Below are 25,612 nucleotides of genomic sequence, written 5' to 3'. Positions count from 1 at the left end.
CAAAATGGGCCATATCTCATCACAATTTTACCAGTCTATTAATACAAATTAAAAAAAGGTCAAACCTCAACAAGATGTTGCCAGCCTAATACTACAAATCAAAATGAGGCAATACCTCAACAAACTATTACTAGCCAAATAATACAAATAATAAATGAGGCCACACCTCATAAAAATGTTACCATTCTAATAATACAAATCAAAATGAGGCCATACCTCTAGAATTTTACAAGACAACAATATAAATCAAAATGAAGCCATAACTACATAACATTTTACCAGATAATACAAATCAAAATGAGGTCATACTCTAATCAAATTTTACAAGAAAATGATGAAAATGAAAACAAGGTTTACCAGATTTTATCAGATGACAAAATAGGCTAGACCTCCCTAAAATTTTACCAGAAAACAATACAAATCAAAATGAAGCAATACATCCATAAAATTTTACCATATAACAAAACAAGTCAAAACTGTCTGTTGATTTTCTTAATATAAAAGCCTCACACACAACTTGATTTCAGTTCATGAAGACTCTAAAATGTTATGGATCAGAAACTGAAGTGCAAAGTTATAAAACAGAAGCCACAACTCCACAGAACTGAAGAAAAATGATAAAACTGAACCTGACTGATCAATTTATTGTAAATCATCTTAATAAACTTAATTTTAGTCCATCCCCTCCTTGGAAAGTTATCAAGAAAAAACAAAATCTGTGACAGACACTGTATGATGCAATAGACATGATGGACCAACAAAGATAACACTGTATGCCTCCTCCATTGGTATAGTGGGGCCATAAAGAGTTACCCATCTGCCAAACAAATGACCTTCAGCTCAGTCTACTTGAATACTATAGAAGTCTATATAATTTTTGGAACCTGAGTTTACTAAACATGTCAATGGCTATAAAACAGAGAATTTGAGATAATTAACACATGGTTAAAACATGTTACAATGGCATCTGGTATTTACATCATTACAACTGAACCTATATTTAGTAACTATCTGTGTTTAACAGCCAATTTTTGTCAAGACCACTTGAACCAAATTTTATTATATCAAATGAGCTATTTTAAGTAATCACCTGTCTTGGGAGGTCATATATACCAATTCCCATTGCAGCTGCTTAAAACAAACTTCACAATAATATAAAGACTGTAACCTCTTCTTGCAGACATGATTGACATTGTTTAAAAAAATAACTACCTCAGTATGTTGCTGTTCAGTGTGTGTGATTTTTAACATAGCTTTAACAATTTTTCAGTCATATTGCTATGACGTTGCTGTTCAGTGTGTGTGTGTGATTTGGATTTTTAATGTAGCTTTAACAATTTTTCAGTCATATCGCTATGATGTTGTTGTTCAGTCTGTATGTGTGATTTGGATTTTTAATGTAGCTTTAACAATTTTTCAGTCATATCGCTATAATGCTGCTGTTCAGTGTGTGTGTGTGATTTGGATTTTTAATGTAGCTTTAACAATTTTTCAGTCATATCACTACGATGTTGTTGTTCAGTACATACATGTATAAGAACATCCTGATATGCCATTAATTGATCCAATGAATAAGCTTTAAGAGGAAGTCTGGGTTTAATGAGGATCTGACCTAGATTGAGGCAGTCTCATGAGTGGTCACATGACTTTACCCATTATTTGTGGACAGTGTGGTAACAGGTAGTTACAACTGTATGATTTTGTTTGGACACAAATGCAAGATATTGAAATACCAGTAATTAGTTTTCCAAGAAAATTAAAGTTTGTTGTGACAGTTATTAATAAAAAGAAAAGGAACTGGATTAGAATTTAATACCTCTGACATATTATTCAATGCTCTATCCAAATGCAAGCTTTCAGTGTGGCAATTTTTAGCAACAATCACAAAAGTAATAAAAGTTTCATAATGCTATTTTTATATTTTGTTAGAAAACAACTTTAATGTTTATCACACAGCCAAGTACTCCCAAACTGATCTTACAAACATGAGCAGAGTGAAGTGCAAATTATATGCCCAAACTATGCTTAACAGTCTTTTATGAAGATAACAACCATTTTTCTTCTTTCAATCCAAGTAACTTTAATCTCTGACTCCCAAATCAACAGGTTTCTTTCTTATTCTAAGTGCCATCCATCGACAAAGACTAATTGGTTTATGTGGCACAGAATTAATAATTCTGTGTGCAAACCAGTTTTTCCTTCAGTCGCAGTGATCTAGACTTATGACATTTTGACTAAAAAATCAGTAGACTTATTGATTACCTCAAGTGCAAGCCATCCACAAAGTTATTAAAAAAAGCAATCCATCCACAAGTTTTAGTAACCACTGATGATGGAAAACTCAAGTCATTGTGCAGAAATCATTGATTTTCTTTCAATGAAAGTAACATCAACCTTCAGCATTTTGAGGTCAAAACTGATTGGACTTCTTCTTACCCAAAGAAGTTCAAGCTATCCACAAAGTTAGGTAACTATACATGGTAGTTAGCTTGAGTAATGTGCTGACAACATTTTTCTTCATCCAGCAACCCTGAACCGTGAGCTTTTGAGTGCAAAATTGGTTGGGTTCTTTCTTACCTTCTTTTTGCAACTGTAAATGGGGAAAACTCAAGTTACTGCACTGAGACAAAGCTGGCAACAAACAGATGAACAGATGGATATCACAACATAATATGCTTCACCTAAATCAATATTTTTTCACTATCATTGTAAGATTCTGCTGAGCTAAATTGTGGCAGTACAATTTATGAGATTAAAATGTTTAATAAAGATACACCTCCAAAATAATGACAAGTGGCATATACATCCATAAAAAGGTAGCTGCAATACATCATTAAAATCAAGAGCGTTTGACTACACATGTTCACCTACATATAAATGAAATGTTTAGCCACACTACTTTGGTGAAAAAGGTTGTGTCACAATTGTCTCTTGTTACAAGTGAAAATAATTTTACCACAGTCTCTGTTCAGAGAGAGATAGCCCTCTACCCCACCTCATGCCAATGTAATGTCAATTTTATAGGAGAATTATGATAGACCAGCCGCCTGTCTTTTATGTGTCTTTTCACATATCTTTCATGCTCAGGTAAGTTGCCATAAAGAAAACAGCAGGTGTAGACATTTTAATGTACGTGTAACATTGTCATAAAAATAATAGCAAGTTTACACATTTTAGTGCATATGTAATATTGTCAAAAGACTGACAGTGAGTCTAAAATGCAATTTTGCAGCACAAGGCAGCCTATATATCACAGCCAGTATATGTGGTGGTGGAAGAACCCTGGAAGGCCCTGCTAAGAACCATAGACCCAAGGAAGCTACTGGCATGCTTTCTTACATACCTGTAATGGCTGAGGTCAGACTCAAAACCACATGGCCAAAGGTGAGATGTGAATAAAGCAAGTGCCTTACACCCCATGGCCAAAGGTGAAATGTGAGTAAAGCAAGTGCCTTACACCCCATGACCAAAGGTGAGATGTGAGTAAAGCAAGTGCCTTACACCCCATGGATAAAGGTGAGATGTGAGTAAAGCAAGTGCCTTACACCCCATGGCCAAGGTGAGATGTGAGTAAAGCAAGTGCCTTATACCCCATGGCCAAAGGTGAGATGTGAATAAAGCAAGTGCCTTACACCCCATGGCTAAAGGTGAGATGTGAGTAAAGCAAGTGCCTTACACCCCATGGTTAAAGGTGAGATGTGAGTAAAGCAAGTGCCTTAGACCCCAAGGCCAAAGGTGAGATGTGAGTAAAGCAAGTGCCTTAGACCTTGAGGCCACACTAACAGCACTGCAACAGATCCAACATTCTACAATTTGCTCTGCAGGGTCTTCAAGATAATAATGGGACACATCCCTCAAATAAAAAAGTGATGTAAAATGCTGGCAATCAAATCATTGCAAGCAAACCATAACATAAAACCTCACAGGAAATAAATCCAATACTTACAGCACTTGTAAAGCAAAGTTTGAAACAATGGGAAAATGACTCCACCAAATTAATGATATTGTATCCGTTCAGTAAGCCTGATAGAAAGTAATTGTCTTACAATGAAGCAAATGCAAGATATCATCAATATAAAACTTTATACTGAATTTCTTTGACACTGAACATCATAGGCAAAATATTGCTGTGGAGACTAGTTGCCTGAGAGATGGGAAAATCTTGGGCCATAACAGTTCAATGCTGTTGTTGTGCCTTTTAAAAGAGTTTTCAGCACACAATATGCTACACATGGTGGCTAGTATTAATAGTGGAAGAAGAACCTGTGAGAACACCCGTAAGAACCACCAATCCATGAGAAGATTCTAGCAAGCTTTCTCATATACCCACAATGGCTGAATCTGAGACTCAAACCTACATGGACAGTGGTGAGATGGCAGTGATCAGTAATACCACCGGGCCACCCTAGTACCCATAACAGTTCTATAGAGGAAGCTGAAATGGAATAAATCAAAGATCATATAAATATAATCTGCGTATTTCAATATAATCAACCATATTTTTCCCATCATAAAACAAGAGGACCAACTGAATAAATCTGTAAGAAAGAAGGTGGGCTTACAATTAGACAAAGATATCATTGGTAAATTGTCAACATCTTTGTAAAATAATACTGAGGTGGGAAGTCATTGAATAAATACAGTAACTGAATTCAAAACAATCACTGCTTTTGTTATGCTGTGGAAACCAAGTTTTGGAGAATCAGCAATCAAGGGGCAATCATTACTCCTCTAAATGATGAGACGTCTACAGCCAACTTCAGCTGAAACCTGACAATTCCTAATAAAGTTATTCTGCAAAATCAAATAAGCAATCTGGGACTTTATCTCCTCTAAATGGAGAGCTAAATTCAAGGTTTCATCCTACTGCAAGAGGTCCACTTTGTATGTGTTGCACAGGATGCCTATAATAATGTGTACCATTAATAAATCTAAGAAGGGCACTGAGTGTGGTTTGGAGGCACACACCCCAAAACATCATCCACGGGTCAGTGGTACAATGTCTCTCATTACATGAACAATTTTTCTTCTTCCTATTCAACTCTTAGAAAGGAAGCAAACTCATGGCATTATGGGTAATGGGATAATGCATGGCATTATGGGTCATGGGATCAAGAGAAATGGGACAGACATTTGCAGTCCTGCTTGCCTTAGAAGGTCCTTTCTGTTTCTCTGATCCCAACTAGAAAAGGAGGGCAAGGCCCAGGGATAAGATGCCCATGAGGTTTGCCACATTTTGGTCTGTCCTGATATAAAAATAGCCCTGTGATGATTTCCCTGATAGCAGATGTAGAGAAAAATGTATCTCTTTCACCATGTAAAGAAAAAATGAGGCAGCAGCAATATTAGGTAAAATAAATGTTGAGCTGCTCTTTGAAGCAGTTGCTGCATGTCAACGGAAGACTTTCATTTCATATGCAGAGAAAGGTTAACAGTCATGGGTCACAATGTCTCTGTAAACAGCTGGGACTACAGAGTGAAAGGTCAGCAGGTATGCCCTGTAGAATACTGGGTAAAATTACTTGTCATTGCTCCTAAAAAAGAACAGAACTGTAGACATCTGATCTTAAAGTAGCTTTTCAAAGCAATAAGTATCTATTTTATTTCAAGTGGTGACATCTTTTTTGAATAAATACAAGAGCACTGCATATTTTGTTGTGGAACAAACACTGCAGAGTATCATGCTGGTCATTTGACAGTATACATAATATGCAAATGCAGGTAATATGATGTGACCTTAAGGATAATATTCAACATTCTAAAGAGACAAATCATGTGATGTGGTGTAAGGATGTAAATATGATGTTACAAATCTCATGTGTTGTATTTCAACCAATAATAGATCAGAATCTAACACTGACTTAAAAATGTCATATGCCAGGCCCAAGGCTTGTACATCTGACTGCCAAGGCGTTAAGCATGCATGATATTTGTGTTATCCATATGGGTACGTACTGAGTGACTGGGGTACTAATGGTACATCAATACATTCAAGGTTGTATTGTGCTGAGGTATTTGAAGAAAAATGTCTTGCCCAGAGTTACACTGTTACAGCCAACCCAACCTGATGTTGGCAGGATTCCAACCCTCACCTGGTTACAAGTCCAGTACATGTATTAAATTTGCTAGTAAAGAAGAAAGCAAAACCTACCTTCCTCTGCCTTGATAAAGTAGTCTAGTGCCTGAAAGAAAAAATTAATCATTATTCATAATTTGATTTAGCATATAATCTCTAGTGTATTGAGTTTTGCACAACATATGTTGACCGACTTCTGCTGTCAGTAAAATTTCATTGAGGAATTGTGACCTTATGTTGATAAGCTCCACCAATTAGATCTGCAGACATTCTGTACCACTTTTTAAAATTTTTTGTGGATACTCCCCTCAAATTTATACAGTAGCTGAACCCTACCCAAGAACTGTGTGACATTCTGAGACCAAAAAAATGCAGAATAATCTACTTAAATATTTGAAACAGTCAGGTCCTTGCTTTTCAATCTGCACTGTATCCTCACTATACTCGTATGTATCCTCACTATACTCCTGTGTCAAAAGCATGAACAACAGTCTTTTTCCACTTGCCACTAATGAAATATAAACTTGCTGTCTTGTGTGTGATAATGCTACTTCAGCATATACAGAAATCATGACCTTCTCTGACAATTGTTGCTAGTGAGACAACATATGGTAAAGTTGCTCACTGGTTTTTTGGGTACTTTATGTTACTGCAACAAAAATCAGTTTTCCAGAGCAAGGCAATTGGATTATAGTGCCTTGCCCAAGGACACAATATGGGTGCAGACCTGGCCTGATCTGCTTATAGGATTCACAACCCCAACACTTTCAGTCATAAATCTAACATGCTAACACTAAGATAAAACGTACTGTGGTTCCTCCCTCCACTTTCATATCTTATGACTTGCAAGAGAAAACAGTAGGCTGTTCAACATCCCAATGCATGTATGGTGTCTGCTGGAGGTTTTGTAATTTAATTTTGAAAACTAGTGATGAGTTGTATCTACCAAATCATTATATCAATGAATATTTGAGCAGAAACTATCAGACAACATAAAGTAATCAAATTACATTTGAAGGACACTTAAAATCTTAACTATAGTACAAACAATACTAAAATGTAGAGTTAATAATAAGGGTTTCTATTATAGTTTCAGTTTTGGAGTGCATCGATCTGAAAAGGAAGTGCATGCTGATTCAACATTCCAATTATGATAGGTATCTCTTCCATGCTTCTGTACATCTGACAGTACAAAAGCACACTGAATGACCTTAAAGTCTGAGGAATGGTTGGGGTCCAACTATGATAACAAAAACCCTTCAAGACATATGACATTACATAAAAAATTTAATAAATAAACATAACTATGATTGTCAAATTACTCTGACCTTGCCTGAGTGTCACATTGAGGGTAGGGCTGCATGTATATCAAAGAGCAGAGCTTCCTCATTTTATAGTTCAGATACAACAAACATTTTTTCAGGCTTGTGGACCTGTGGCCTTAAAGAAAAACATTCACTGAAAAGGTAGCCAAGATCATGAAATGACTTTCCCCTTGACTGAGGGTAGCAGAGATGGTAGGCGTACAGATATATGAAACCAATTTTTTGTTGCAAGTTATGTTTCCTCAATAATACATACCTGATCATTATACCTCAGCAGAACTACTACTATCTCACAAATCCGGCTATCTGAGGCTAGACCATTTTAGCTATAGAGCTCCAAGTTATTTACCCACTAGGTGGTAGTTAGAGTGATCTCCTGTTGAAACAGGGATTGGGGCCAAGTTCTGTGAATACTTCAGCTACTAGTGGAGTGGATGGTGCACTCTGTGTGGATTTAACTGTAAGGGGGCCATAAAGCTGTATGTGTATTATGATTGGGTAAGTATTATTGGTCTCTTCTTCAAATACATTACCCAATCATAATACCTTAAAATAGCTAAGAGGTGGAGGGAGATAATCCCTTTACCCTGGAGAGATTATCTCCAGACCCCTAAGGTATGTGAGAAAGCTGCTAGATAACCCGATTGGAGAATGGTCTCCATATTTCAGGAATCAGCTTCAAAAGGGAAGAATTTTCCCTCCCAAAAATACAGCATAAGCCATGAAGCTGCAACCTCATGAGTCAAACGACTCCAGAAGAAAACTTGCTGTGCCAGCCAGATCAAGTATACCCAACATGAGCCAAGTGAGGTTGCCCCATCTTTTGCACATCATTTTTGTGCAGATTGTGAGAAGTTGTTTAAATAGGCAAAGTCTCAGCCTCTAATTGGAAATCATCTGTAATGCACACATAAAAGGTGACCTAGGACTACAAGGGCTGCTACCATACAAAGCAAACTAAACAGGTGAAAGAATTCTTGTCCCATATAAGCAAGGAAGCCACCATACAACCAAGTTTTAATGCTTGTTCCTGAGGGAGATGTACTGTACAGTCAAACCCATCTAAAACAGCCAGTCATGGGAAAGGGCACCCTCTCCCCACCATGTGTCGACTTTTGTTCAGGAGAATTGTGTTTTTCAATGGTTGTAGATTACTTAGGACTGCTTCCCAGAGGCTTGTGTCCTAAGAGTATCACTGTGATCTTTTTGTTGATTTCTTTGAAAATCCCTTCGCTGTAACTGAGACTGTGAGGAGTGGAAACTGGAATCCTTGGAGGCTTGTTTGTGGATTTCATCAATATGACCATTAAAGGGGAGATTACATAATAAAGCTTGCAAGCAAAGTTTGGCCTCATGATGGTCTTAAGAAAGGTGGCAGTAAAGAGCACTGCATCTTCTTCCAGATGTATATTTGCAGCTGCTGTTATGGCATTGGTCAGAGTATGTTGGACAGCTCTTTTTAAGACACAGACCATTCTGGAAACAGATTCCACCACGTCTTGTGTGATTTGGAGTGGCAAAAGATACACTGTGTTCCACCTATTAAAAAAAAAAAAAGAGTACCATAGATATCAGACCCCATAGAGTGCATGGCCTCGACGTTGCACATCAAAAGCGGTACTTCATTAAAAACTTCCAATTCATTGTATTTGTCATCCCCAAAGAAGTGATATCTCAATCAACTGCTGTGGTACCCTAATGGAAAATTGGTGTGTGAAACTTGTACAACTGCTGACTAAAGTTCACAGGAAGGCGTCTTTTTGAGAAAAAATGAGTCAGTTGATGCTTGGGTAATGCAACTGATGATATAAGCAGCCAAAATTGTCAGTAACTCTGCCAGACTGTGGAAATAATTTGAGAGTAGATTCTTCCTTTTTAAACAATAATCAAATAATGCCTGAACTACGAGCAGGGAAATGTCATAGTGGAAATTGGAGGACAGAACTCAGTGTGACAGTAGGTGGAAAACTTTTTCATTAAGAAACCCACAAGGCAGAGTCTTCATGCATCAAATAATATCTAATAATCATGAGGGGTCTGGCGAGCAAGTTTTGTCATCACTGTATAATGGCACTGAAGCCAACGTGTCTTGTGCTACCTGTGAAGTAGCTGTTGAAGAATGTCAAGGACAGTGGCTCACTAACTCGCAGAATGTCCTGAGTTATATATGGTGACTTCCAAGCTGGCACTAAGTACAGGTTCCCTCTGAAAAGCAAAGGCTTCATAACACAGTGAAACAACATCTCTTGGATACTGCAGCACTAATCTGGACATCACACACAGGGCATGTCTAGTGGCACTATATGGGTTAGACTGATCCATGATAGTGACCATGTAACCTGGATCTGTGAAACTGAACAAAGGATATTCATTTGGTTGCTCATACTGTGTGACTGATTGTGGTTGTGGCCCATTAGGATCAGAGATATATGACAGAGTCCAGTCATGATGGAACAAGGTCATCTTGGTTGGCATGACATCCCACTCTCAAGGTTGGGACAGCACACAGGATATAGTTCCACATAGCTGTTCCTTAATTCTGATATGAGATGGTAACTGAGATTGTTAGTTTGCTATCAAGCTCCCCACCAAGTGATGTCTTGTCGCACCCTAGAGTGCAAACTGATGATGTCCTCATACCACAAGGTGCACTACTGCACCTTCCCCATTAGTACCCCTAGCACTGCTGCCCACCAACTTTCATCCAATGGAGCAAGCTACACATGTAGAGTGGTTGTCAGTGTAGTCTTGCCCATGGTCTAAATCTATCTATTAATTCTTTATGAATTTCATAGTATACATGAAGAGATATATGACTGCTCCTGTGGTCGTGTTAAATCATCCACCTTGGATGTGGGAGGTCAGGGGTTTGAACCCTTGCCGAATCATACCAAAGACTTATAAAAATGGTACTAACAGCTGCCTTGGTAGGTACTCAGCATTAAGAGGTTAGTGTTAGGACAGGTTGGCCTGGTGTCAGGATAATGTGACTGGGTGGAACATGATGCTACATGCCTGTGGCATGATGTCCCAGTGCTAGACATCACTATAAACTGCCACACAGTGGACACCACAGTGATATTACTGAAAAAAATGTTAAAGCTACATTAAAAATCCAAATCACACACACACACAGTGATATACACTATGACAATTACCTTAACAGGAAGGATGTGGCTGTCCATATAGGTAGAGTCTTAGAGCATTGCTAGTAATACTTAACAAAGTGGCTGCTAACATCGGTGCTCAAAAAAGGTTACCTGTAGAAAGGGCCAACTAATTGCCTAAACAAGTAAAATTGATCCCATTCAACAGGAAGTAGGATCTACTATTTACAGTGACCAGGAGGACCTGCTGGAAATACTGCATGTTGTTTTCAAAGCCATATTTGCATTCAAGAAATCCCATAAAAATTATGCAGCTGAGAAATATCATAAACTTTGCTTAATGAAAATAAGAATGATCCAGTTTAAAACAACATAAATTCATGAAAATACTGCCAGGAGGAAATACACATTATGTGACTGAACAGTGTATATCTGGATTAATGCTCTTTGCAAACAAAGAGTTTGTATCGTAAGTGATTCAATTTTACATGGACTACATACATGTCATTTTGATGGCTTTTTCTGTTATTCTATGTTCTAAAATTGCAAAAAGCATGCTGCACATAATCTGATGTCACTTGGTCATATGTAACTGATATTTTGAACTGAAAACTAAGATATTTTATTGATAAAAATTACCTGACATTATTCAGTGCACTTATTACCTAGATAGATGTTTATTTATTTAATGGCCAAATGTGTGTAGAATTGGTAAATATGCAACTGTAAACTCTTCATTAACAAAGAATGAAGCTTTTAATGTCAGGACTCAAGTGCAAAAAAAATTTTAATCATTTTTTGGCAAGAGATGACATTTTTTCATTTTAAATCACTTTAAACCTGATGCAGATTTAGATAAAAATTATTATGTGAAATTATGGTTGTTAAAATGAGGTGTTACATCATTGTTTTTTATGTTACTCACAACAGGGTTTATGAGATGTATGACAATATGAGTTGAAAGATATCAATCTGAAGCTTGATTTTATATTTTTTATTTAATTTTAACAACATTATTAATGGACACAATTATATATATAAATATCATGCTGTGAGAAAAAAAACTAATTTACATAAACTGACATCGTTACTATACATCTGACTGGTATGTTGTTCACACACATCTCTGCTCCCAACACACAAATGCACTCATAACTTTGTATCATTTTCACTATACTGCTGTTCAGTACATAGTATGGTCAGCAGTTATGGACCTCGAATACTTAATACATATAAAAATGCACTGAAGTGTCATAACTGGTGCTTACAAAGTAGACACTGTAATATCAACAGTAAGACAATGTTATCAGTAAGCAGGGTCAGCGCAAGCTATGTGTGAGCAGTGCTCTTGCACAGGGCATTGTTTTCAGAGAGGTGCCAAATCTGAGAAGAAAAGGGGTGCAAAATCATACTAGGAAGCTAAAATGAAACAATATCTTAGTTTTTTCTTCATAAGAAAATCCTTTTATTTGGTCATAACTTACATCTATTTCTTATAAGATTGCTTATCAGCAAATATTTTTATGATCAGGGGTGGGTGTGCCAAGTATCTGCTTCACACAGGCAGCCATACTGCATCGCGACAGTCCTGCCTGTATGAAAGGCCAAATGGCGGCCAAAGCAGATAAGATTAATAAAGTATCATATATGTAACTGCAAAGTGAATGCTAAGACTAGATTAATATAGAAAACTTACCTTGCTATATCACACACCAGACCTGCAGCTATTAAAATACAGCTAAAGCAATAAGAGGAGACACAATTGCAACCCATGCAGGTATGTACCAAGGTGCCCTTAAAAGAACTAGTGCTACCTCCTAGATCCAGGTGTGTGAAAACAGCAATGTGATGACACTGAAAAACTGGAAACAATGTGATCAAGGAAAGAAAGAACAGAAAGGTTGGAAAGTCATAGATGAAGTATATTTCCCACTGGAGACAACACTTCTGCAACTTGCTTTAAGGCAGAAAACCTTTAAAATGCTTGTATGTGGACAAAATGGCCTCTCTGAATGTAGGGTCTGCTAACTGGCACATGTGGAAGTAGTAACTGAAGTATTAACGGATTTTGGCACCAATCTTGTAACAAAGGGAGATCACTCAACATAACTCCCACCTAGGTAGGCAGAAAACCTTTAGCTTTTTAGCTCAAAACTTTTTAGCCTGAGAGGGCTGGATCTAGCAATAGTTCTCATAAGGTATTATGATCGGGTAATGTATTTGAAGAAAAAGCAGCATTTTCTGATCTTACAACACAAATATGACAACTGTCCCTCACAGGGTTTGGGACATGTGACCATAAAGAAAAGGTTTAACAAAACACCTAATCAAGATTTTCAAATGACCTTAACCATGCTTCTGAGACAAAGGGAGGTTGAATTTGCATAGAGTTCAAAGAACAATGGGTACTTAGTCTACTCCCAAGTAGGACAGGAACCCTTTAAAGATTTTGAGACTGGTGACATTACCTGGAGGCATTGATGAAGGATGGGATGAAAGAGCAAGTTTACTGATTATATTGTGCACATATGAACACAGTTTGTCAGCGGGTTACTGAGTTGTCTTATGACTTCATAGAAAAACTTTAACCAGAAACACAACTACCATTCAAACAGTCAATGCCCAAATGAATTCAGTCTAACCTAAGCTAGAGCTGGCCAGAAGATATGGAATGGAAATATGAATAATAATGAAATGTTTCAATAGATTCTAAAAATACTGATCCAACCATTAATGAAAATTAATCTATTTCATAATAAAACTTTTCTGAACTTTTGTTTTTGAGAAAAAATATCACATGGTTTAGTTTTTTAGAACTGACAGTGAAGTCAGTAAATTCTTAACAAAACAAAAAACAGGTAACAAAAATAAAATTAGAACTCACCTCTTCATATGTTGCAGTAGGTGGAGTTGCAAAAAGAGCTGAAGCAATCTTTTTTTGATACCAGGGCATATCAGCAAACACAAAACACCTGCAAAAACAAATGCTTTAAGAATAAAGACATGGAACAACATTTATCTAGACCCCATTTCTCTGAAGTTTCCAAAATTTCTGGGTGCAATGAAATTTGATATTATCATGCTGATAATAATTTAGACAATATAAGTGTACTTTGTCAAAGGTAGAGATGCTGGAAAAGATGCAAAATCGCTTGTAAATCTTAAAATGGAACATACTGAAACTTTTTTATTCTAAAAATTAAAAGCTGAGAAAATTCTCACCACTTTGATTGAAATAACAGATACTGTACTGGTACATTTTAATGTATAATGACCATATTTGAATCCCAGTTCTTACTGACCTCTTTGTGAAAAATTCTTTGTTAGCAAGCAAACAATGGGAAGGATGTTTAGATCTCAGTTTGAGGGAAAAACAATGTGAGATATTTAATGAAACTGGAACCTGGCCCATCAAAGAACCTAGTTTCATCTGGCTAATTTTTCATGCTATTGGTGTCGTTATATATTTAACAATTTAAAGATTCATGTATAGGAAATGAGATTCAAACATTTTACAATATAGTTATATCTTCTTGGATACTACATTTTGAAGAATAAGAAGTTAGTAGTTTTAGAAGTCTGATTTGTCTTCTAAAAAATGTAAGGAAGTCACTTGTGGATAGAGAGATGGATCATGGGACAGGGTGATAAAAAAGAACTTGATATTTTGGTGAAGACTTCCTTATTTCTGATTACTAATAAGCATAATCAAACAGAAATAAATCTGCTGAAATTTTGAAAAAAAAGATGCTAGCTTTTGATTCAAAGTGGACAGCCATGATGTCATTGTGGCCATGCTGTCAAGTCACATTTCCTATAATTATTTTGTAAGCCAGTGCTAAAAAAATAGGATAGCCCAATCCTGGGGCCCAATTATAGAATCGGTGCCTCCAATATTCTAAGTGAGTAGCCTACTGGGCTTGTCCCCAAAAAATCTAATTTGCCTGAAAAAACATTCTGTTCACACTGAAGAAATATGGCATTTTATTTCTGAAGTTGTTTAAAGAATAGTAAATAAATCATATATAATTGCAAAAGCATTAGATGGTAAACATATGTAAGATTTCCATTGGTCAGAATGTAATCATCTGATCCATTTCAGCTGTGTTTACTTCTGTAAAAACTGTCAAAACTACTTTTCTAAATATACACACTTCTGTAATAAATTCATGTGCAAATCAAATGGTAAACAATGCAAATGAAGGCAGACACAATGTGTCCTTTCAAAACAAAAGAAAAAAAAGAAATCTTATAATTTGTAAAAAAAATTTGAATGAACTATTAAAATGTGCTGTTACAGTTGTTATAATTTATAGAGTGAAAACCATGAGATGAGACAACCATTCCACCTCTATTTGTTGATTCCTTTGGGACAGCAAGCCCACTAATACATGTAGTCAACCATTAAGCAATTTTCCCTGTTTGTGGCAAAGAAATCAAAACACAGTGAATCCATGTCCTTTAAGAAAGGCCAATTGACAGCCTATACAGGCAAAATCACCAAAACATTCTACTGAGTTCTGTATCATGCTTGGAAACAGGTGTTTGGAGGGTGAGCATGTGTATCCATGCAGTTTCCAATCCATGGAAAGATTGCTGAATTGCAGAGGTCTTTGGATCTGGAGCTGGTGAGAAAAAGGATGGGAGTTTATGCATTCCCTTTTTGAACTAAAGACTCACCAATAGTCAATTCCAGTGAGCACCTATTAGAGTGAAAACCATGTAATGACACAATCATTCCGCTTCTATTTGTTTCTTTCTTTGGAACAGCAAACCCACTAATACCTGTAGTCAACCTGATCATTAAGAGATTTTCCCTGTTTGTGGCAAAGGAATCAAAACACAGTGAATCCATATCCTTTAGGAAAGAGCCAACTAACTGCCTATACAGGCAAAATCACCAAAGCATTGCTTTTATATCAATCATTAATTGGATGATTAGATGAAACAGTAGATAAACTTACTCATATGTGTCTGACTGTGGCATGTTATACAACAATATAATTGAGTTTCTATAGAATAACAATATTTGTATGTAAAACTGCACTGAGGCATCACTACTGATACTTACATAGTGGAAGCTATAATACCAATTTGTAAGACAATGTTGCCTGTAGGAATGGCTAAATGATGGGTTGAACCAATGGCATCTAAGTATGTGAGGATGGCAAAGTGATGGTACTAAAATGATTTTGTCATCGAGGAAAGAGAAACATTGGAAATTATAGATGGAGCACACTGCCCTTCAAACAGAACACTCCTGCAACTTGTTTTAAGGTAGAAACTTCCAAAATACTCATATGTGGATTGTGAAGCCTCTCTGTTGACAGCATTCTACTCTACATGAGAGGAAGCAGTAATTTTAAATTAGTATTTATGGATTTAGCACCAGTGCTTGTATCATGGGGAGATCACTCCTGCTAATGCCACCTAGGTGGGCAGATAGCTTTGAGCTTTTGAGTTAAAAACATTTTAGCCAGTGACTGCTGGATTTGCATTGTTGTAGCAGTTCTCCAAAGGTATTATAATCGGGTAATGTATTTGAAGAAAATTAAAAATAGATTACTCATGAGTCTGAAAAGTGATGAATCAGCCAAATCACTTTCAATCAGTCCATGGGTTCAAGTCTCGGATTCGGCCAATGTGGGTATGTGAGAAAGCTTGCCAGTAGCTTCTCGAGGGTCGGTGGTTCTTTCCAGGGATTCCCGGGTTCTTCCTCCACCATTAATACTGGCCGCCATGTATAGCCTATCATGTGCTGAAAATGGCGTTAAACCATACAACAACAACAACAATCAGTCCATGAATGCATTCAAATCTTACAGTCATTTTGATGTTTAAAAGAACTTCATAGCTTTACTTTCAATACTTACCTACCACTTTGAATACATCCATCATCTTAAAATGTAGAAAATGCTAACATTGTTCAAAACCTTACAAAGCTACCATTAGCTGAATTACTTTTTTGATGATGACATAGTTTTTGTTCCCATGCAGGAGAATCCCCATTTCTATATTTAGTTATCTACAAGGAACCCCCAAACTTATATTCATATGCTGAACGAAGTGTCAAAAATGAAACAAGGTAATAAAACAAAATGACAAAAATGATCAATAAAATTAGCAGAAATGACAATTGTAAGAGTTTATCATGGTATGAAATGTCAGCTGTTTACCTTTTGATTTGCACATTGTCAGCTGTACTAGATGAAGGGTACAATGCAAATATATGAAACTTAAGCTCTGAGACCTGGACCTGTGCCTGGTAACCCCAAAATCACTATTTCACATACGCTTTCCTGGGTTGGCCATGTAATTATGACCACACACAGCTTATACCTACCAGTAACCAAGGGAATGTAAGGATGTTGCATCTTTGGGATTCAACTTAATGGCTTTCTGTAAGAAATAGAAAGTACATAAATTTATTCCCAATCCTACTAAACCTAATATGTATGCACAAGATTATCAATATAAGATTTGAATAGTTTGATATAAATCAGTAAAATCAATTGCAGATGAAAGAAGAGGACAATTTAATGTTATATAAGACAAACACCACATTTAATTACTGACATATTCAGGTTTTTGCTGGATCACAACAAACTTCATAACATCCAAAGGAAAATTTGCACAAAAAAAATTGTCCTGAAAAAACTAAATAAAATGCTGTCTCCCTTTTATACCAATACAAAAAGCTGGACATGGCCTGCAGATTTAGTGTACTCCTGAGCTTAAGGAAAATTCCAACACAGAAAAAACTATTGCTCTGTAACCTAAAACAACTAGAAAATCAAGCTGCACAACCAAGTAACTAAAATTCAAAAGTTGAAGCCCAACAATATATCCAGCATTTATGATAAGGGTCTGAAATATGCATGTTTACCATCATGCAAAATCAATAAAATGGGCTGTGTACATAAATGAAAAATAAAACTGGAAATTTGGCTTTCACTTTTACATTTAATAACTGGCAAGAAATCCAATCCTAAAATCTGGATAAATGAGAAATCAGATTTTCAGTCGGAATTACCATCAAGGTTTATAACAGGAAAATCATGCAATTTGAAAGACATCAATGCCCCAATAAATTGGTGTTTCACAAATAGAGCTATCAACATACCATGTAACATGACTCTTTACCCAACTCTAAATGAGAAGCTGACCATACTACTTATCACCTAGTACACAAAACTATAACAAGAAAGAAATTAACCGAGGGTGTGGACAAACATATAGATCAATGTATGGACATGCACATGGACATTAAAGTGTTTCTTTGCAGAGCATCCAGCAAGGCAGCTTCAATTTTAAGTAGATAAAAACGCCATTTTCTTTTAAAATTTATGTCTAACGCGCAACAAGTTCAAATTTATCTGGGCGAGTTATGTGCATAGTAATAATGTTGTTGCTGTGTATGATGAATCTGCACTTGTGTATGTAGTTTGGAATATGGCATACATTCATTTACTTTGTTTCTTGTAGTGTATTTTGTTTATATAATTAAGCCTTAGGTAGCATAAGAAAATGAGCATATAATAAAAAGGTTACTGCATCTGTAGTTGTTGTTGTTGTTCTTGTTGTGGGGTTTAACGCCATTTTTCAGCACACGATAGGCTATGTATGGCGGCCAATATTAATGGTGGAGGAAGAACCCAGGTTTCCCGGGAAGAACCACCGACCCACGAGAAGCTACTGGCAAGCTTTCTCACATACCCACATTGGCCGAATCCTAGACTCAAACCCATGCAGACAGAGGTGAGATGGCAGTGATCCGTAACGGAGAGCGCTTTAGACCACTCGGCCACTCGGGGCCCCTACTGCATGTGTAAGGGAAAATATGAACTCATTTTGTCAGAAGGATATATTGTACTCCCAAGGTTGTGCAGTATTCGATCCTAAAAACTCGTTCATATTTTCCCATACAAATGCAGTAACTTATAACTCCAAATGAAAAATATTCATGCATTGAAGGACTTACCACAAAATGCTTTCTGACTAGAAATGAATTGGCTATCCGCTTTTTTGTGCCTTCATATTCCCCAGTGTAGTCCAACAAGATAGCGTACCACTATATTGGAAACAATGACATAAATATTTAGAAAATGTGTTCCAAAAAAATAAATGTATACAACTAATGACAGGTTATGTAAATCATGTTTATCATCTTCTTCATCATCTTCACTAGTAGCAATAGTAGTGGTAGCAGTAATAGCAGCAATCGTAATAGTAGCAGCAGTAGTAGTAGCAACAGGAGTAGTATCAGTAATAATAGCAGTAGTAGTAGTAGCAACAGTAATAGTATCAGTAATAATAGCAGTAACAATCGAAGTAGTAGCATCAGTAATAATAGCAGTAGTAGTATCAGTAATAATAGCAGTAGCAGTAGTAGTAGTAGTAATAATAGCAGTAGTAGAAGTAGTAGCAACAGCAGTATACAATTCCATGATCAAATCCTCTAAGTAGAATCTAAGATAACCCTTGACAGCATGGTATCTGTTACTGTTAAGGCTGTTGCAAAGCCAGTGCAGTATGCTACAAAATAGAACACTTATTATCTAACTCAATAAGCATGCCTGTAGAATTTATAGCAGTGTAGTCTATATGTTAAGTTCAACTAATTTTAACCATTTCAGTTTTGTGTTGTACAAACGTTATCCATAATTAGGATTAAAAGTAAAATCTTATCTTTATGGCTGTGTAATTATTTTTCACCAAAGAATTTCTATATGCTTTAATATACTGTGATCATTATCAACCAACCATAAATGACCTTTCTCTGCCTCTAAATCTACCAGATTGTAGTCGATGTCTGTATCACTAAATCACCAGACTCTGATAAATCATCAAAAATCAGTGCTTCGTGCATCAATATCTGAGCATATATCCGACTTATGTAAGCCTTCATAGTCATAAATCTAATCATCCAAACTCAAGGTGGTGAAAAGAATCCATGGCCTCCATTTAGAATAGCAAAGAATAAGTTACTTCAGGTAAAAGCCCCTATTTGAAAATATAGGCAAATGACCATATAAATTATATAGCACACTATGACTAAATCTTAACTAGCAATAACAATAAAGGTGTGTTATGGTCATTTGTCTATATTTTCAAATAGAGGCTTTTCCCTGAATGTGGCATTATGAAAACCAGCTCAAAAGGGCCAATCTTTACAGCAGAGATCAAAATGCACTTGTATGCAGATGGTGTATAGGCATCCAAATTTGCTTTTAGGTCAATTGACTGAGGCAATGAAATGCACTTCCACTTGAATGTGGCAGCAGCAACATCCAAAGTGCTTACGCAAGATAAAGGGATAAACAAAACATTTTACCATATTTGCTAGCCTATAAGTTGATGTGTAGTATAAAACAAAATTATAAATTTTGTAATTTTCCATCATTCATCCACATACACGTCAATGTTGAGTATAAGACGAGGCCAGATCAATAATCGGCTTCATCTTTTTCACTATCATTTGTTCCACACAGCATCGCAAATTTTATCCTACCTGCAACTCAACAGGTTTGGCATCATTAAATCTAGCTATAAGTACCTAATTCATTTCACATGAAATATTTTCAATGAATTAGGTACATTTAGCTACATTTAATGATGCTGACCTTAAGATTTACTGAGTTCCTGATAGTATAAAATTTGCAATGCTGTGTGGAATGAAACTGTAGTAACTTTCGGTTTCCTGAATATTAATGGTATCACTGTATACTATTTCAGATTATCAGCAGTAGCGAAATTGCATCACTGATGCTAAAATGCATTTTTCGTAATTTGTTTTTAAGAAAGAGGGAGGCATATGCATTCCATCACATTTTTCTTCTTGCACTTTGGACCTTACTGCCCCTGCTTAGCCAAAGCTTTTGTCAAAGATAGAAAACTGTAATAAATTAAATAGTAAATGGATACTATTCAACTACATACCATATTCCTTAAGTTTTCAAGTTTAAATATTTACTATAATTATACTGCACTTTGGACCTTACTGCCCCTGCTTAGCCAAAGCTTTTGTCAAAGATAGAAAACTGTAATAAATTAAATAGTAAATGGAAACTATTCAAATACATACCATATTCCTTAAGTTTTCAAGTTTAAATATTTACTATAATTATATCCATTTAGGTTAGCATACTGTGTAATTTTGTTTGCAAGTACAACAACCTCTCCATTTCCAATAAATAAGTTTATCTTTTCACTTCCTGTAGTTCAGTGACATCTGGTTTTTATCTATGCCCATGTTACTTGTTAATTTAACATGCTCTTAAAGTTCTGCAGGTACAAAAGGTGTCACTGATTGAGAAACTTTCAAGAATAAGCACCTGGCATTACATGGCACCATATTCACAATACCCTTTGGGTAGCCATGTTTTCCTATTGGTAGCCTCACTAACTTGACCTTGTCTGCCAAATCTCAAACAGGTTTTAGCTGGAATGACCTGATCACAGCTGTAGCATATTAAATTAACATATAAATAACACTGCAAAGTCATGTGGTTCTTGTGACAATGGATATTGTAGCTAAAACTTGAAGAAATTGTTTACTCAGTGAATTAATTGTAATGGAATATGGTATTGCCATTGTACATGAGTAAGATCATTAGGCAATTAAACAATACAGATTATGATCATTTGGAAACCTCTCGCTCTCATATCGGGGAACATTTTTTATTATCATGAGGCAGAAGAAGAAAAATGTGATTCAATACTTGTCTTTGTCATGGTTATTCATTTTCTAACTTGTCTATTCTAATGCACATATATGTAATCAAATTTAAACAACATATATTATTAGTTCATACTGTTTTAGTGCAATTGCAACTGATGTATGTGAATTTAGTATTGATGATCATGTATATATTCTAAAATCTTTCTCAATGTTGGGTCCTATATTTTTCCACACACAATCTCTTCCCCAAAATGATAATTATTTTTACACATACTTTTGGGTAAAAATTTTTAAATGTGAAAAATTAAATGAAGTAAAAAAATAGAATTGAATGACATATTCCGTATGTAAGTCAATTCATAATATAAGATGAAGCTCTGGTTTTCAAGATGCAAAAACTTACAGGCAGGCAAATACAGTAAACTGAAGAATATCACAAACAACAACACAAATATGAAATCTAAAAGCAATCCATAATTTCTTAAATTAGTAAAAATATTAATGCAAAATAGCTAAATATACCTTATGACAAGCAAAATTATTGGAATTTAAAGCTAGGGCTTGCTTTATATATTCAAATGCCTCGTACATGCACATTTTCTTAACATTGGGATCCTCGGAATGCTTTCCTTTGTCAACTGTAGCTCTGGCCAGTCTCCAGAGAATTTCATCATTAGCCATGTCTTTATATTGAACAAGGAAATCATACAGTCGGAAGACTTCATCTCGTGCATACAGTTGGTCTGCCTCTAAGATTATGACCTGAATTCTAGTAGCATCATTTTCAACTGAAAATACAAGACAAGATACAAAATTATAGTAGCCCATCACAATAACAAGTGTCCTATGTTAGCAATAGCAATTACTACAATCACCAATAGCAACTAAAACTTCCAGATAGCAATTTATTTCATTAAAAGCAAAAATTAATTGGTTGAAAAGTTAAGGGCTTGTGCGGTTTTCTCCAGATTTCCACAAAGTAGATGATATTCACTAGTGTAATGTATGTTGAGATTATGTAAAATAATGTTAGAAACTTTATGTTTTAGCAGCGGAATGTGCAGAAAACAAAATGCATAAAGAGTTTTATTCCTGTCAATCAAATCTTTCAGAAAGAGAGAATGTTAGTATGCCAAAAAAATTACAAGTCAATAGATGATTATAACAAAAGCTGTATGGAAGCCAGATGTGATAAAATAAATTTCTATAACGCTGTCCTTTTCTGGTACCACTGAAAATCAAATGAGTTAGTATTTATCATGGCAAATTTGGCAACTATATGTTTAATTATATTACCAGCTGAGAATGTTCCTATTACAAATTCTGTGATATAATTAAAACTGTAAAGGGAAGCAATGGCAAAATATTGGAAACTGTCAGGAATCAAACAAGGTTCCTCTGCTTCACAGTCAGACATAAAGGTCCGGGCCAGGCATGTAAGTGCCTCCATCACACAACAACAAACTAAATTCTATATGTACATTTATTACCATGAGGACTAATTTTTGCAACTGATTTTGAAGAATCATATTTTTTAGATCTACATGTATACTTTTATCCAAACCTTTCTGTTCTTGTTTCTCTTTCTTGAAATTGACCAGACCAATAGCCTCTACTGTGGCGAAGGTAGGAATAAAAACTTGCAAGTATCTACTAAAAACCAATGGAAATTTCTTGATCTGTCCAGGAAATCTTGAGCAAACCTTTATAAAAAAACAACAGATTTTTATGTTAAATACTACAAGCATGACTGTACCACAATTAGCATTGAAGAACATGTTAAATTAAGAACTACTTTACAAAAACTACTCTAGAAAGATGTGAAAAAATTATTTAAAAAAGAATAAATTATTTTGTTATCTAAAAGTTTAATAAAACTGATATATGTATTTCATGAATTAAAAAGATGAAAAATACAGATACAGTGTGTAGTTGCTTAAAATATATTGTTTATAACACACAACAACAAAACAGACTAGATCTGTCAAAAAGCCAATGATTACTGGCTATCCGCCACATGCTTTGAAGTATATATACAATTTTTTAAAAATATATTGCAACAACTGCAAAAGTACTAATCAGACAAAGTCAAATTTCATATGGAACACAAAATCTTATGGTACCAACTGACATTTACATTCCAAATTTCATGAAAATAACTCTGAAGGTTTTTCAACATATTTACTGGAGAAGAGTGTTGATGTTGTTGTAGGGTTTAAAGTCATTTTTCAGCACATGGTAGGCTATACATGGTGGCTAGTATTAATGGTGGAGGAAGAACCCGGAAAACCCCCGGAAAGAACCACCGACCCAAGAGAAGCTACTGGCAAGCTTTCTCACATAACAACATTGGCCGAATCCGAGACTCGAAACCATGCAGACAGAGGTGAGATGGCAGTGATCCATAACGGAGAGTGCTTTAGACCACTCGGGGCCCCTGGAGAAGAGTGAGATGACCAACTAAAAGCAATATGTAATAGAAATAGAGATAACTTTCTAATCTGATTCATTATTTACCTGACACAATGTCTAGTCATGAAACAAAGCCTACCAAGCTTTATGAATATATCTCAAAGGGTTCAGGAGATATTAAGAAAACAAATGTGTCACAAATGGATAGAGAGGCTGACTCCAGTATGCCTGCCCTACACCATACATGGTTGGCAAGGGTCATAACAAGAAAACATTGCAAGAAAACTGTAAAAGAAGTGAAAAATTTACTACAAAGATAAAGGATAGTTGAAGAAAATGAGTATGTATACAGTATCACTGATTTACAAATCCAATTGCCTGACTCCTGGGACAAACTCAGTCTTCTGCAAGCTAAGGTTTTCAAGGGACTTGCCCAGGCAAGTCCAAAAATTTGATAAAAGGAAGGAGAATGTAATTGTGTTCCTTTCTGCAACGCTTTTTGTTCCACAAGTTTTATACCGTTTTCTTGCCACAGTATGTACATTAGCATCTATCTAAATCAAGTTTTGACAACTAAGAAATAAATGTTTTTAACTTAGCAGTTACCTTTTATTTGTAATATTTGTATGTATCCAGGATTTACTGACTTCCAGGTCCTATTCTAGCCTCAGGCAGTGTGTGAGTTTGCCAAAACTAAACAATCCGCTTGTCAAAGATTGTAATGATGCATGTCACCAGAGTTATGGTGAGTTGGTTTCAACTGTTAATAATACAATGTTGTGAGATTTATTTGACATGCATGTTTGAAAATAACAAGCACTCATCTCAAATAAATAACCACCAGAAAGATTTCATTCCAGGCAAGACCAAGGTATCAAAAATGTCACAATCACAAGCAATGTTATTGTTCTTTATGTTGTAATTATCGGTACAGGAACTGATACATATGTAGCAATGTTATTGTTCTTTATGTTATAATTATCGGTACAGGTGACTGATACATATGTACTGCTCAGCAAATGTTTAAATGGATAAAATTAAGTGTTGTCAATTTCAAAAGTTATGTTGTCAAATATTTTGATACATGTCACCAATTTCAAAGTGACTATATGATGATTGTTAATTCAGTGGTTGAAATAAGTATTCCCAAATCTTTTAGTTGTAAATATAAATCATTACAAAAGGTCTACCATTTATTGCTGTGGATGTAGCTCTATAGTTCCCAGACTTTTTTGGCTGCAACTCTAAAAAATATTCTTTTCTGCACCACATGACCCTGTTTCCACATTTCTGATAAGCTGCCACCTAGAAAAAAAATCCTGGCAACCTTCTAGAATGTCTTTGCTACCCTGGTTTGGGTTGTTGTTGATGAGATGAGTCTGCTATCTTATCTAGGAACAAAAAAAACAAAAAGGAATTTCCTCAAAATAATCCCAATTTTTTTCCCCTCATATTTTCACTAGTGCTGGAATATTATGCATAGGGCAAGTTCAGATTTCCTATGGGCACATTCAATTATCCATCCAGCTTGCATTGGGCAAGCTGATGTTTATAAACTGTGTGAATACCTGCATGGGGCCCCGAGTGGTTGAAAGCGCTCTCCGTTACAGATCACTGCCATCTCACCTCTGTCTGCACGGGTTCGAGTCTAGGATTCGGCTAATGTGGGTATGTGAGAAAGCTTGCCAGTAGCTTCTCGTGGGTCAATGGTTCTTCCTGGGAATTTCCCGGGTTCTTCCTCCACCATTAATACTGGCCGCCATGTATAGCCTATCATGTGCTGAAAAATGGCGCTAAACCCCACAACAACAACAACAAAAAAGAATACCTGTGTAATGAGATATGTCAGGCCTGGATTTCTTTTTCTGGGAATACACAGAAATTATACCACATGCTTAAGGTAGTATAAGCAGGCAAATGTATTACTGATGTGAGTTCATAGTCATGGGTAATGCTACCAGACAAAGCGGGTGACTAAGTCACATAGAAAAGAACTTTGCTTTCTTCTTTA

At 35.8% G+C, this 25,612-nt stretch overlaps 1 protein-coding gene across 3 annotated transcripts in view; it reads right to left on the bottom strand.

Moving 5' to 3' along the window:
- LOC149770084 (regulator of microtubule dynamics protein 1-like) overlaps positions 1 to 25,612 on the bottom strand; it is a 65,713-nt gene that overhangs the window by 25,604 nt on the left and 14,497 nt on the right. For all 3 annotated transcript variants that reach the window (XR_016418958.1, XM_089949424.1, XM_089949423.1), the window contains 6 exons: positions 22,754 to 22,892; positions 21,712 to 21,977; positions 18,490 to 18,579; positions 16,852 to 16,907; positions 13,393 to 13,480; positions 6,152 to 6,182 (listed from right to left, as the gene is read on the bottom strand). Coding sequence is in view for 2 of the 3 variants with exons in the window: in XM_089949424.1 (XP_089805550.1) it covers positions 6,152 to 6,182; positions 13,393 to 13,480; positions 16,852 to 16,907; positions 18,490 to 18,579; positions 21,712 to 21,977; positions 22,754 to 22,892 (670 nt within the window). In the remaining variant the exon portion in view is untranslated. The remainder of the gene's footprint in view (positions 1 to 6,151; positions 6,183 to 13,392; positions 13,481 to 16,851; positions 16,908 to 18,489; positions 18,580 to 21,711; positions 21,978 to 22,753; positions 22,893 to 25,612) is intronic.

This window comes from Sinohyriopsis cumingii, unplaced genomic scaffold (assembly GCF_028554795.1).
Source record: "Sinohyriopsis cumingii isolate HCF-2022 unplaced genomic scaffold, ASM2855479v2 utg002715l, whole genome shotgun sequence".
NCBI classification, from domain to species: Eukaryota; Metazoa; Mollusca; class Bivalvia; order Unionida; family Unionidae; genus Sinohyriopsis; species Sinohyriopsis cumingii.
The sequence above is the reverse complement of the archived record's forward strand: the minus strand, read 5'-3'. Positions and strand labels throughout refer to the sequence as shown.